We start from the raw sequence: 13,238 nt of genomic DNA, 5'->3' as shown, positions 1-13,238 counted from the left end.
ACTGCTGGTTATTGCACGACGTGCTCCTGACACATTCATCATTTGCTGCTCATTCATCATCTCTGTTGTATCTGCATTGGGTACTGACAGTGTGGACTGCAAGACAAAAAGATATCACTTAAAAAGTTTCTTTTTTATTATGCATGGTATTCTTATTTTATTTTTATTTTTTTAAAGCGATTTGGAAGAGCAAAACAAGAAAATGCCTGCAAAGTGCTGGGACCAGGTGGAGCTAAAATAGGTTTACTAGAAGTGCAAGTGCTCAAAAAGAATTCAGCAGATTAGATGCATCCTTGTTAGAGAACCAGACCATAATTTCTTCACCTGACAACAAAAGTAATGAGTTGTTGTTTTGACAGTAATTATTTCTTGTTATACATTATTAGCTTCTCTGATACTTACTTTCATTACAGATGGTTCCAGAGAAAACAAGGATGTAACCAGAGACAACTGGTATGGAATATTCTCACCATGGAGAGAGAAGCTCACCAAAGCAGAGATGTCTCAGGTGAGATGGAAAGCCTGTCTCACAATCAGCTCTCATGGCTCCCAGTCTCTCATGCTGTAGGTTAAATCAAACATCTTCTCCCAGGTCACCTCATCAGGTGGCTTAAGGCAGAAAGAGAAGTGATCAAGACCCATTTAATTTTTGCTAAGTTCAAGATGGAGAACTGTAGGAAGTGCTTCTGCTTGTTGAAGCTTAATGAGCACATTTAACACGGAAAGGTTGAACATTTAGAAACATTTTATTCTCTTCTTCATAAAGCAGAGAAGCACAGTCTGCTCTGTATGTCCCAGAATCTGCTGTCTGGTTTAGTTCTGCCTGACAAGAAGAAGCTGGCAATGCCCATTGTCTCCCTGGGAAGACCAACAGGAGCTTAAAGGAGCTGCTGTGTCAGTCATTTATCTTCTCTCTGCATTTCTTCAGAAAAGAAGATTCACAGGAAAGCATGGTGGTGATTTTGTGTTTGAGAGATTTTCGCTCTCTTAGAAATGCTAATGAAAAAAATACATCAAGTGTGGAAAAGTCCTCAGTGGTGAAGCAAGTGTGGGCAAAGCTAGCAGTTGGATGGGTAGAGTAGAGCACATCTTGGAAAGAAAGAAGTTAGTTGGGTTCAGAGCAGAGTAAGAGTGGGGATAGTGGAGGGGCCTAAAAGGTGTGCCTATAGGAATCCTCATAGGATTCCAGTAACCTCTCATAAGAATCTGTCCGAGTGTTTTTATTTTGTACAGATGGAGGGGATCCCTAGCAAGAAACTGGGAAGTAAACTTGGCCATAAAAGGCTCCTAAGATGCTGCAAGCCCTCATGCAGCATTCAAGGCAAACGCTAATTGCAAAGTACAAGACAATTAAGATGTAGTCGCAAGTTGCCAGCTGAATAGGAAAAACCTTACCCTTATTTGTGAACAGTGTTTGTCTTGTGTGTGGAGCGATGATGGAGGATGGAAAAGTTTTTAAACTGTAGGGAAAGGAAAAGAAGTTGATTCGTTTTTTAAATATTGCCATCACAAATTAAGACTTTATTGTTCTTATTTATTTACTCATTTATTTATTCTGGAGGTCTTACTATTACAAAACTGAGAAGCACACAGTTTGTCTTCAGCATTATGGTAACCTCCATGAAGTGTTCGGAGGCAGGGGAAGAAGAAACTGTGGCTACGCTACTGCCCTTAGATCTGTTATTGGCCCGTTTGATTCTTAGCACTGCATTCTTTGATGAAGAGAAATAGTGCTCAGGGCAAAGATGAATATCAATTAAGTTATGTTGCTTTGGTTACTAGTAACGATGTCAGAAAATCTCAGGACTGCAGCATTTAAGATCAGTGTTAACTTTTCAGCTTACCTCCACACATCCCAGCAAGAAATGTTCACTTCAGAGTACTTTGGAAACTATGGGGAGTTTAGAGAACAAGATTACAGCAGGGTCTTTCAATGGGACTCCTGCAAGGCTGTCCACAAGGCAAATACTTCATGCCAGCAGACTCCTATGGGCTCTGAAGCAGAACACATGTTCAGCCGTCTGTGGTTGCTAGCTTGTTCATTTGTTTCTAGGTTGTTCTGCCAGGATAAAGCAGTGAACAGTATCTTTTATTCTGCTACTACATCTCTTTGCAGCCCCCCACGGTCTGCTTTATTTGCAGTTTTTCAAGCAATGCTTGACGAAAGGAGGTGGGTGACACTGTGATGATTCCTTGGTGTAAGCATCCCTAGTGTTGTAGAGTTAAGGCAGTATTGTCAGGTTGTGGTTGGACGTGATGATCTTTAAGGTGTTTTTCAACCCGAGCAATTCTATGATTCTCTGAAGGTGCTGAAAAGAATATTCCATCTAAAAACTGTGAGTTTGGATCAAAAGTAATCTGCGCTCAAGTCTGCTGATGTCATCCATTTTCAGCCAGACTCTCCCTTAAGGGCTTTCCTGTGAGCTTCAGCTTATTGTGTTGTTTTTCCCCGGCTGGTGCTGTCTAGTGCAGCAGGAACTGAAGCCATTGGAAGTTGGATCATTGACTTTCATGAAGGAAGCCTCAGGATCTGAGTGTTTGAGCTGGGGAGGGTACTTAGCAGTACTCAAGCAAAGATCTGACCGAGTCAACGGGAGTTTTGCCACCTTTGGAAAATGCAGGACGACATTCTGCCTTTACACTGCCCACCCGCGTGCTGCAGGGTGACAGCAAAACAAATTGAAACCAATGTGTTGTGCTCCCTTCAACCTGCTTGGAAAGCAAATGCTTTTCAGAATTAGAACTCTGGGAGAAAATCAGCTCTTAAATATTGAAAAACCCTCTAAAAAACAGAGAATATGAAACACGATTATTCCAGCGGTTCAACACTCACATTATATGAACTTAGAATGGGTAAATAATGCTGTGTTTTCACAAACTCTCACTTCCTCTTTAGGTATATGCTAGAACGATGGGCTTACAAAGGATAAGTTGTCATAAAGAGCTCCTACAGAGCAAACTTTAGGGATTTTCTGGCTTTGTACATAAGCCAGAATGAAATGGTATTATGAAGCTTTGCATGCAAATGGTATCGCCATCACTAATTGGTAGTTCCAAGAAGACAGCCCTCCCTGGGGTCCAGGCAAAAGCAATGGACAGATGAGGAAAAAACATCATTTCTGTTACATAGATAGCAGGTGAAATTTTTCTTCCATACGCTTTTCTTAATGAATGAGGAGGACTGGCTATACGGTCTGATGGTGTGGAGCTGTGTGGAGTTGGACTCGACGACCCTTGTGGGACCGGGAATATCTTGTGGCCGTATGAAATACGGCAGCGCCCAGCGGTGCTCCTGCTCCACCACGAGCAGAAGGGGCAGCGGGTAGCCAGGGGCGAGCGCTGGGCTGGGCAGCCGGGCTCTCCTAGAGCTGAGGGTTGCTCTCGCCCTGCGAGAAGGAAGGTACAGCTCTAAAGGGGCAATCTTTACAGCTGTGCGGCCGGAGGAAGTTTCTTGGCTGTAAACTGTCATGCACTGCAGCTCGCGGTAAAAAGGCTCTGGGAGCGGGGAGTTTTCTGTCCTGAGAGCAACCCGAGTGCAATTAAGATCAGAAAGGAGGAGAAGGAAATAAAATAACGGCATCGGGAATGCAAACTGAAGGCAAACTTTTTTTCCCCCCTCTTCCCCTCGCCCCCTCCCCCCCCTTCGGAAACTATGTATAACTTCAGAAAACTTGTTCCCGGTCATTTCGAGTTCTAAAGCTAGCCAGGCTGCCTTTGGGTCGGCAACCTCATCTGAGCGCACGCTTTGTCGGGGTTAAGCGGCACGGCCGCTCGCTGCGTTTTAAGTGAATTGGGGGAAATGTCTCCAACTGAAGGCGGCTCCGCTCCCGGGGGCTGAGCGGAGCGCTCGGTGCACGGTAGGAATCACGCGGGGCGGCTGCCGCGGAAGCATCGATTCCGGAGCGCACCGCCTGCGTTACGGAGAGCCCGGCCTGGAGCATTCGTTTGGACGAGCTGCCGTCGCGTTTCTAAGGGCAGCTCCCCCAAATACACGTGCGGGCGGACTTTGCTCCCTCTTCGTTTTCGGGACCGTTCCTTTCCCACCAGTTTGGCCCCGCCGCCTCCGATGCCGGTGCGTTCCGCCGCTGTCTGCCCTGCGGCGCTCGTTGCCGGGCACGGAGGCCCTCGCAGAGTCGGGACGGGGCGCGGGTAGCGGGGCTACGGCACCGTCCCGGGACGTCCGTCGGCGACGGCAGAGCGGGTGAGCGTGTTTGTGAACAGAGCCTCGGTTTCGCCCCTCGCCGTTTCCCTCCCCCCTCTTCTTCGCTCCCGTTTAAGTCACTTGTTGTTGTTCAAGGAGCGCCCACTGAACGATTTCCTGCTCGTTGTCACCTCTCGCCCTCGGCCCAGAGATGCTCGCGGAGGGCAATAAACCGCATCCCTCCTTCGCACCGCCGCAGCCCCGAGGTTGCCCATCCCGGGAGCATCCTCGGCCCCTCCCCGCTCCGAGCTCCGCCCGCACGGGGCCGGGCGCTACGGCCGGACGCTGACAGCGGGAGCGAGGCGCAGCCGGGGCCGCGATGGGCCATTTCCTCCGCGGCGCGGCGACCGGGCCGGGCTCTTTGATGGAGGTGCCAACATGTGGGGATTTGCATCAAACAGCCGCGCTGCGTCCCGCGGGCGGCAATTCGCGGCGCGCCCCCCCGCGGGCCGCGCTCTGATATGGCCGCGGGGAGCCAATCGGCGACCCGGGCGGGCACATCAAAGCGGAGCTCCGCCAATCGGTGGCGGCTTCCCGCCGGCGCGGTGATGTCACGGGGGGGCGTTTATGGCGGGGTATAACGGCGGCCCCGGCCGGAGGCAGCGGGCGAGGGGCCGCCGAGCTCGGGCGGAGGCAGCCGGGCCCCGCCGGCGGCGCTCGGGGAAGGGGGGGGGTTTTGGGGGCGGCCATGGGCTCCCCGGAGGACGCGGGCAAGGCTCCGGCGTACCGAGTGGACCACCTGCTGAGCGCGGTGGAGAGCGAGCTGCAGGCGGGCAGCGAGAAGGGAGACCCGACGGAGCGAGAGCTACGCGTGGCGCTGGAGGACGGCGAGCTGTGGCTGCGCTTCAAGGAGCTCACCAACGAGATGATCGTCACCAAGAACGGCAGGTAGAGGCCGGGCGGTGGGACGGAGGGCCGGGGAGCGGGGACCGGGATCAGGCCCTCGCGCCACTGTGTCGCCCTACAGGAGGATGTTCCCGGTGCTGAAGGTGAGCGTGTCAGGGCTGGACCCCAACGCCATGTACTCCTTCCTGCTGGACTTCATGGCGGCCGACGGGCACCGCTGGAAGTACGTCAATGGCGAGTGGGTGCCGGGTGGCAAGCCGGAGCCGCAGGCGCCCAGCTGCGTCTACATTCATCCCGACTCACCCAACTTTGGCGCCCACTGGATGAAGGCGCCCGTCTCCTTCAGCAAGGTCAAGCTCACCAACAAGCTCAACGGCGGCGGGCAGGTAGGTGGGCTAACGTAGATGCATAGAATCATTGAGGTTGGGAAAGACCGCTAAGATCAGCTAGTCTAACCGTCAGCCTAAGAGTGGGCAGTGGAGGCACCGAGCCCACGCATGGTCCCTGCTCACCTGCCGTGTCCCTTTGCTCTCAGATCATGCTCAACTCCCTGCACAAGTACGAGCCCCGCATCCACATCGTGCGGGTGGGTGGCCCGCAGCGGATGATCACCAGCCATTCCTTCCCTGAGACCCAGTTCATCGCCGTGACGGCATACCAGAACGAGGAGGTATGTGTGGCAGGCAGAGGCCTCTGGTGCTCGCAGCCTTCCAGGTGGCAAAGTGCATGTTACCCAGCAAACTGATGGGCCTTGTGCCACTGCTTTCATTTCTCTCTGTGCTGAATCTGAAGCTTAATGTCTTTTTATGCATGCCTCGGGTTTTCACAACTTCTGATTCCCGTCCCAGTGTATATGCAAATTAATTTTAATAGATTATTTGAGACAAACTGATGTGGTGTGAAACAAGAGTTGCAGTTTTCAATTGCACTGTAAAATAGCTGGCCGTGCTATTCTCCAAACTGGCCTTGATGTTAGCCAAAAGGCACGTCTATATGGCATGAATCTATAAACTGACGATCTTTTTGAGATTTATTGATGCCCATTCTGCTCTGTCCTGAAATTTAGACCTTTTTCCAACCCTGTAGTGTACTATTTTTCTTAACTGTTGCCTTAGTTGATAGATAAATGTGGGCACTTTGGTCACATAGATTTGAGGTGGTGGGACCAATTCCTAGCCCACTGCTAACGCTTCGGACATTAGATGCTGTTTAATTGGTGTACGTGGTCTAATCTTATTTCCTCAAAATTCTGTGACTTCCCTGACTTCACTGGAAAGTCCATATTCAAGTCTTTGATTTCTGTATGGTAATCAAGATATTCGTTGTTGTTTTTAGATCACAGCTTTAAAAATTAAATACAATCCATTTGCGAAGGCATTTCTTGATGCAAAGGAAAGGTGAGAGCTCTTAACTCAATTCTGAAGTTTATGGATTTATTGTGTAGGTTTGTGAAACCACGTCCTTAACTTTTGACATGTTTTCCTTTATAGAAATGATCACAAGGACATGATGGAGGAAGCGGGAGACAGCCAGCAGTCTGGATACTCACAGTGTATGTTTGCTTTCATTTTGCTTTGTGAATATATTTCTGAATTCTTCTATTAAGCAAAAATTGGAGAGCAGCGTTTGCTGCTTGGCGTGCTGGTTTGTAAGGAGATAACATCACCAGTCTTCAAATCTGCTCTTTGTGCAGTCTTGTGGTTGTATAAACGTTATGATATATCATAGTATCATAGTATCGTGCGAGTTGGAAGGGACCTTAGAGATCATCATATAAAGGTGTGGTAAAGGCAGCAGTATTATCTTAAGCATTTTCTTGCTTAAGATCTTGCATTGACCTTCTTTTCCAAAAAGACATTCAAGGAAAGCAGTATTCATTTAGATATGGAAATTAATGCTTATTTAAAGATACAGTAGAAACTTGCTGGAATTGTACTTCTGTAGTACAATTAGGGGCATTTATTTGAGAAGTTCTCTTAGATGAGTAAAAAGCAGTAGTGTCTCAATGGTCTGTGATTAAAGGGTTATTGCCAAAATTTGTCTGTAGCCTATAAAAGGAGGAGTTCAGCCGCAGTAGGAATTACTCTGTTTTAGCAAAGAGATTTAGTTTGTGAGAGTTTCTAGCACATTGAGAAACTTCAGATCTTAGCTATACATTGGGACCCCCACAAGAGCAATTTACGACTGACAATTATGCTGTTACTGAGCACATCCTTCCCACCTAAGGGAGAGCTTAACCATTTCAGTGTTTTCTTGCTTTACTGCGGTTGCAATTAAATGGGAATTTTAACAAATATTAACTCGATGCGTGGCTTTTTCTATGCGGTTTCTCAATTTTTCTTCATAAGACTGTTTGAGAAGTTGTAGGATTCCAGACTTCTCAGCTATATTGCAACTAGTTCTCCTTTCATGAGTGTGCGTTTCTTTTTGGATCACTTACTTACCTTGTCACCATGCTGTTCTTTCAGTGTCTGGTTGCATCACATCCTCACGGTTGTTAACTCTTGCTCTCTCACAGTAGGTAGTTGGCTTATTCCTGGAACTGGGACTCTGTGCCCACCTGCCAATCCTCATCCTCAGTTTGGAGCACCCCTGTCTCTGTCCCCTGCTCACAGCTGTGAAAGGTACTCACCGCTGAGGAATCACCGTTCTGCCCCCTACCCCAACCCCTACACCCATAGAAACAACTCACCAAGTAAGTTGTACTTTGCAGCTGTTTGAAGATGGGGTGTGAGCTTTGAGCAATGTGCATCTGGACTGATGCTGCAGAAATAGCGGTTGCTCTCTGGATCAGTTTGGTCAGAGGGAAGGGGGGTAGCGTTGCAAGAGTGACAATGAATATGCATTTCCACAGTCTTTGCAGTGGAAAAAATGAGTTTATATAGAACTGTTGGCCCCTGATTTGTTAGACTGTGTTGTACTGGTTTTGCTATGTATTCTTGAATTACCGTGACTGATGAGGTTAAACTTACTTATTTGAAAGCGAGGATTTCATTTGTTAGTTATAGGGGACGTGATGAAATGAAGTCATTCATGTCTAGTTCTGTAATGGGATTACTTGTTGTTAACGTGTTTAAGCAAATAATTGAGGGCCTCGTTCAATCAGTTTTACTTACCTATTGCTGTGGTTTATATTAATGTGTAAAGATTGTCCTCAAAAAGTGTGTCACAACTGGATGTATCACATTAACAATGTGGAGCTGAGTGAATTGCAGAACTGTTTATCAGTGGTGCTCAGAAACAGCCAAGGAGATTAAGGCTTAGTGCCTTAAAGTGGAGATGCATAAGGAACAGAAGTTGAGGTCATTTTTAGTAATGTTTTTCCCCTTGCTCTGGCAAAGGATTGGTAACAGCTTTTGCCTATGCTGAAGGTTTCCATCTAGAAAGGTGCTTGAACTGTGTATTAATACATAGCCTTCTAGATGCTGCCTGGTCAAATGGATGTGTAGCTTTGTAGGTCATTTTAAAGAGGAAAACCAGCTTTCCTTTGGCTTTCTTTACATCTGGACATTATGGGCAAGTTTGCTGACCTGAAATAAATTGAAAGAAAAAACACTTCCAGTGTTCCTCCTCTTTCCCAGGTTTTCAGCAGGAAACCATTTATTCTCTTCCCTTTGCCAGCAGGCAGTGCAACTTCTTCCTAGTGCTGCGTGGATGTATAGGGTTCCCTTTATAGCTTTTCAATGGCTTTGCTGTGTTGGATGGCCAGTTTTGGTCACCCGCTGTGTGGTTTAAGCCACAGTCCAATCACTCTCCATGATGCCTAAAGCAAACTTCAGAGTCTTCTCAACTCAGAGCTATGATATGTGAATCAGACTGCATATTATCCAGGGCTGCCAGACTGTTATTGACAGTGCAGGTGATGGCAGTAAGGAAGGCGCTTTGGAATAGAGATGAAATAGTGTGAGTAAGGAGCCTTTCTGCTGGTAAGGAAGCATGATCTGAATGAGCAGGTTGCTTGAAGACTGATTTTTGTGTGTGTCTGTAGATCCTTCACAGAAGTAGGACTGTACAGTTATAAGCTAAGCAATCAGCAATGCCAGCGAAACTGTAAGCTTGACACAACTGGTAGATGACTTTGTTTTTCTTTGTGGAAGTGTTTCATCTTTTAATTACTATTTTTTTTGCAAGCCAGTAGTAGGAGGGGGTTTTAAAGTGATCCATTGCATTAGAATAAAAGATTGTTATTTGTTCTCATTCTAGTGCATTGATGTGATTGCTTGTTTTCTCAGCAGCTTACGCTGATAACTCCTCTGCCTGCCTTCCCATGCTCCAGTCCCATGACAACTGGTCCTCTCTGGGAGTTCCCACACACACAGCTATGCTGCCCATGAGCCACAGCACTGGCACGGCTACCAGCTCCAGGTAGGAATTCATCCCTCAGCAGCACTACTAAGAGAAGGTTGAAAAAGGAGGCAGAGCCTCACCATCAAACTGAAAAATCCCTATGGTCGCATGCCAAATCACCAGCTGTAGGGGGTGCTCTGTGAAAGAACTATGAGCAAAGAGAGCAGATCATTTAAACAGATACACATTAGCTTTAATGCTTTGGAAATGTAGACAGATACTTGTGACAGCAATATTTTTATAGATCAAAAATCATTTAAGCATCCATTGAATTCGAGGATGTTCCTTTAAGTTTCACTTTTTTTTGCTTTTAAACAAAATGGAGTTTGAAAATTTCTATTTGATCTGTCTCATTTTAGTCACTATTTACCCATTCAGCTCCACAAACCCTTGTTCTGTTACAAAGGGGGCAGCGAAGGGCAGCATGGAGAAGGAGGAAGTTGTTGGGGGAGTAATTAATTATTTAGGTGGTGTTCAATAAGCCAACATAGCATCAAGTCGTACTGACAATAGACTGCATAAAGGCATCTTTTCTCTTCTTTGTGCTTAGTTATCTTAAAGCTTCAGTCCTTTAGCAGAGGTTGTGGTTGAACTTGGTCATCTTGAAGGTTTGTTTTTTTAATCTAAATGGTTCTGTGATTCTATTCCATGATTTAGTTACCCTCAGTCTCATGGAGATGAAAATTCAAAGGAACACAGCTGAGGTGGTAAAATCTCTACTGTTAACCACAGAAAATTGATGCTTGGGCATCTTTTCTTGGCAGCTCGTTCCTACCACTTAGTTTGTGGCAAACATCCTTCTTTGAGCCATGCTCACTGGCAATTAGCTATTAGGGTATGTACTACTAACCAGTGTAAGACTGCTGCCTTCCTGAAGAGAAGTTTTGGCCCCAAACGTGTGTTTATCAAGTAAACAGATACTCCTGGCATCTCTTTCCATGTCTGACCTCATGATACGTACTTGGGAAGTTGTAAAGTCCACTGAATTTCAGTTGCTGAATTAAGAGTTGTCTAGTAGATAAAATCCAGAGAACTGGAACTGCGGGACCTTGAAGAAGGCACTTCTGCCATCTCTTTTGTCTAAGCCTCTGTAAAGTACTACTAATAATAATTCTACTTTCCTTTTTTTTTTTTTTTTTTTTTTTTTTTTCAAACTGCTCGGGATCTCTAAATAGAAAATGCTGTGTAGTGTTGCACAGTGTTTAACTTGTTCCCACAGAGTTTCACTGAATCAGCTTGTTTCGCTTAATCCATACATGTGTTTGCATATATATATATATGTACATCTGAGCATGTTTGTGTACATATCTGGGGGGAGAGAGAGGGAGACAGTAGGCTGTAGAGTGTTGGCAAGGACTAGAAGGACAAGTGAAGCTGGCCTGGGGCTGCGTAGTAAACTGAGCACCTGCCAACGGAACCTGCAGTCGCTAATAACCTGTCATGTTTGTCGCTCTCTCTCCTGCAGTCAGTACCCAAACCTATGGTCTGTGAGCAACAACACCATTACCCCAGCATCTCAGTCAAGCGGGATGTCCAATGGCCTGAGCTCCCAGTTCCTGCGTGGCTCTCCAGTGCACTACACTGCTCTCCCACATCCCGTCACTGCCACCACCTCCGCATCCCCTCTGTACGATGGAGGAGCACCTGCAGACCTTCCTGACAGCCAGTACGATGCCTCTGCACACACTCGGCTGGCATCCATGTGGACACCCATCACCCCACCTTCCATGTAAACTCAGACCTCTACTTTAGGACAGACTTTTTTAGCTACTGAATTACTTTAAACGCTTAATCCTCAAAGAAGAGAAAAAGGAGACGTGAAGGAAATTGTAGATAAAGCATCTGCACCGCTTTGCGTAGAGCATCCAAGTTATGTCTCTGATAGTGAACAGACCATCGTTAACTTCATGCAGAGTTTACAAATCTGGTGAGCGTGCAATTCTGAGAGCAGATTTACTGCTTTTCATCTTTTTTGTTTTCTAGCTTGATAGGTCTAATTTTTAAGATTTTGACTTAGATTCCAAATTTCTCAGTGTTCTGAAACCTGAAGTTTGGCATCTGGACAACTTTCTCGAGTAAGTTACTCCTTACTGTTTTTTTATTAATGGCAAACCTAGGAATAGCCATATTAGACTGTTCTTAACCACCTAGGTAGAAGCATTTTGAATTCTGCACAAGTGTAGCTGAGGATGGAAGTTATTGGAAAATCATGTGCACTAATGCGTATTTGTCTCACAGATACGTTGTGTTCTTAACTGTATGCTTGTTTCCTTGCTGCTGAATTAATGTTGAGACAATCTGCAAGAACTGTTTTCCTCCTAATAAATTACAGTATTATCGTTTGATCTAAATTGTTTCGCCCCAAAGATTCCTTTTCGAGGTAAGTTTTGCTGTTTGATCATATTCAGACACCTGTCTGCTCTGCTAAACATCTTTATTTCAAACAGCCGGTGTCTAATGGGAAATCCTATCTAAAACCATTTCAACTCATTGAAAAGCATCACGGTCTTTTATGATCTCTTGCTCAGGCCTTAAAGGGAGGGAATTCAATACCTGGAGAATCATTCTAATATATATGGTTGTTTTTTTTCAGTGTTATACTCTGTTGAATTGTATTTATTATTTCTTAAGTTGCATTTTCGTTGTCTACACATTAAGATATGTAAATAATCTGTCAATCTGCAGTGTATTTCTTTAGACAATGATGTGTAGGATTTGTCACCCCATGGCACATCGAACAACATGGGTGTCAGTAGTTAAATTATTGTGAGGGGAAAACTACGGTCCCCAATAGCTGGAGGAAAAGTGCAGATATACTAAGCTTTAAAATATGTTATTTGTCTTGCTGGGAAGGCCAGGTCTTGATAAAACACCGAGTACGATGACTTAAATTTCTAATGCAGGCTAACTCATTGGCCCAAAGGGTGCCTTCGGACTTGTCTGTTTCTCCTTCTCCCTGGCAAGCTCATATCTTGGGGTAAATGGTTTGTCTTACATAAGCCATAGTGGATAACTTTTAAAACGAAGTGCCTAATGTACTGAAGCAAAAATCATAAATCAGGGAATTCCTCAAGTAACTCTTTATTGTGTGCTCAGGAGCTGTGGTGGCAGCTTTGAGCAGAAGAAGCAAATATTTGCCACCACGTCAGTCTCCTTGGAACCTTACGGGCAGGTCCCTGCACCCAGAAGGATTGTGCCAGGGTTTTTACCCTGCAGAAGGATTTGCGTGCAACTGCAGGATGTGGTCTCTCAGATGTTCTCCATCAAGAGACTGTACCAGCAGCAGATAGCTGTGCAACCCTGTTCTCTGTCAATAGTGTAAATATCGATCTAAGCTCTCCTATTTTATTGTGAAAGGAAATCGTGTAAATGATGTAAGTGCATTATTATTTAGAATATTTTGTAGAAGATAGTGTTATTTCATTGTATTATTATTATTGTTTTTTTTTTTACTTGTACTTGGGAAGTATAATTTAAATTGGAAAAAAAAGAAAAAAGAGTAAAGATTCTTAAATAAACTCGATGATTAATTTTCAGTTTTTGGGGGTGGATGGGAAAGCTGATTCATATACACCAAATATACAGAACCCACAGTATGTCCAGCTTTCGCAGAGTGGTTTCACAAATGGTTCTGGATACACAGCACAGCTCTGGGTGAAAGACCAGAGGGTTCTCCACAGCCCAGTCAATGGGCCCCAATAGTCAATGGGAACTTAAAGAAATGTGGAGGTAAGCAGTTTAATAGAGAATTGTATTGGTTTTTTGTTTGTTTTTTTGTTTTGTTTGGGGTGCACTGGGTGTTGGTTGACAGTCAGTCATTGCAGGAGCCACCTCTGTGAGCTGG

The 13,238-nt window shown here is 45.5% G+C and overlaps 1 protein-coding gene across 4 annotated transcripts; it reads left to right on the top strand.

The window, feature by feature from the left end:
• The first annotated feature begins 4,877 nt into the window (after nucleotides 1-4,877).
• Nucleotides 4,878-12,767, top strand: TBXT (T-box transcription factor T). 4 transcript variants are annotated; one of them, XM_072332398.1, is made up of 8 exons: nucleotides 4,878-5,089; nucleotides 5,169-5,433; nucleotides 5,583-5,717; nucleotides 6,383-6,444; nucleotides 6,538-6,599; nucleotides 7,566-7,742; nucleotides 9,283-9,412; nucleotides 10,860-12,767. In XM_072332398.1, exons 1-8 carry the CDS (start codon nucleotides 4,890-4,892, stop codon nucleotides 11,125-11,127), a joined length of 1,299 nt encoding a protein of 432 aa, XP_072188499.1. In that variant the 5' UTR covers nucleotides 4,878-4,889; the 3' UTR covers nucleotides 11,128-12,767. The 4 variants fall into 4 exon arrangements, with proteins under 4 accessions (XP_072188499.1, XP_072188498.1, XP_072188501.1 ...); XM_072332397.1 differs by having other exon boundaries at nucleotides 9,280-9,412; XM_072332400.1 differs by lacking the exon at nucleotides 10,860-12,767 and having other exon boundaries at nucleotides 7,566-7,671.
• The last annotated feature ends 471 nt before the right edge of the window (nucleotides 12,768-13,238 follow it).

This window comes from Excalfactoria chinensis, chromosome 3 (genome assembly GCF_039878825.1).
Source record: "Excalfactoria chinensis isolate bCotChi1 chromosome 3, bCotChi1.hap2, whole genome shotgun sequence".
Taxonomy (NCBI): Eukaryota; Metazoa; Chordata; class Aves; order Galliformes; family Phasianidae; genus Excalfactoria; species Excalfactoria chinensis.
The sequence above is the reverse complement of the archived record's forward strand: the minus strand, read 5'-3'. Positions and strand labels throughout refer to the sequence as shown.

Bases quoted from the DNA above. Each gene is read 5' to 3' on its own strand.
- TBXT (XM_072332397.1), top strand. From the start codon at position 4,890: ATGGGCTCCCCGGAGGACGCGGGCAAGGCTCCGGCGTACCGAGTGGAC. The intron at 5,090-5,168 runs GTAGAGGCCGGG...GTCGCCCTACAG, and splicing joins ATCGTCACCAAGAACGGCAG to GAGGATGTTCCCGGTGCTGA. The intron at 6,600-7,565 runs GTATGTTTGCTT...GCTCTCTCACAG, and splicing joins GCAGTCTGGATACTCACAGT to TAGGTAGTTGGCTTATTCCT.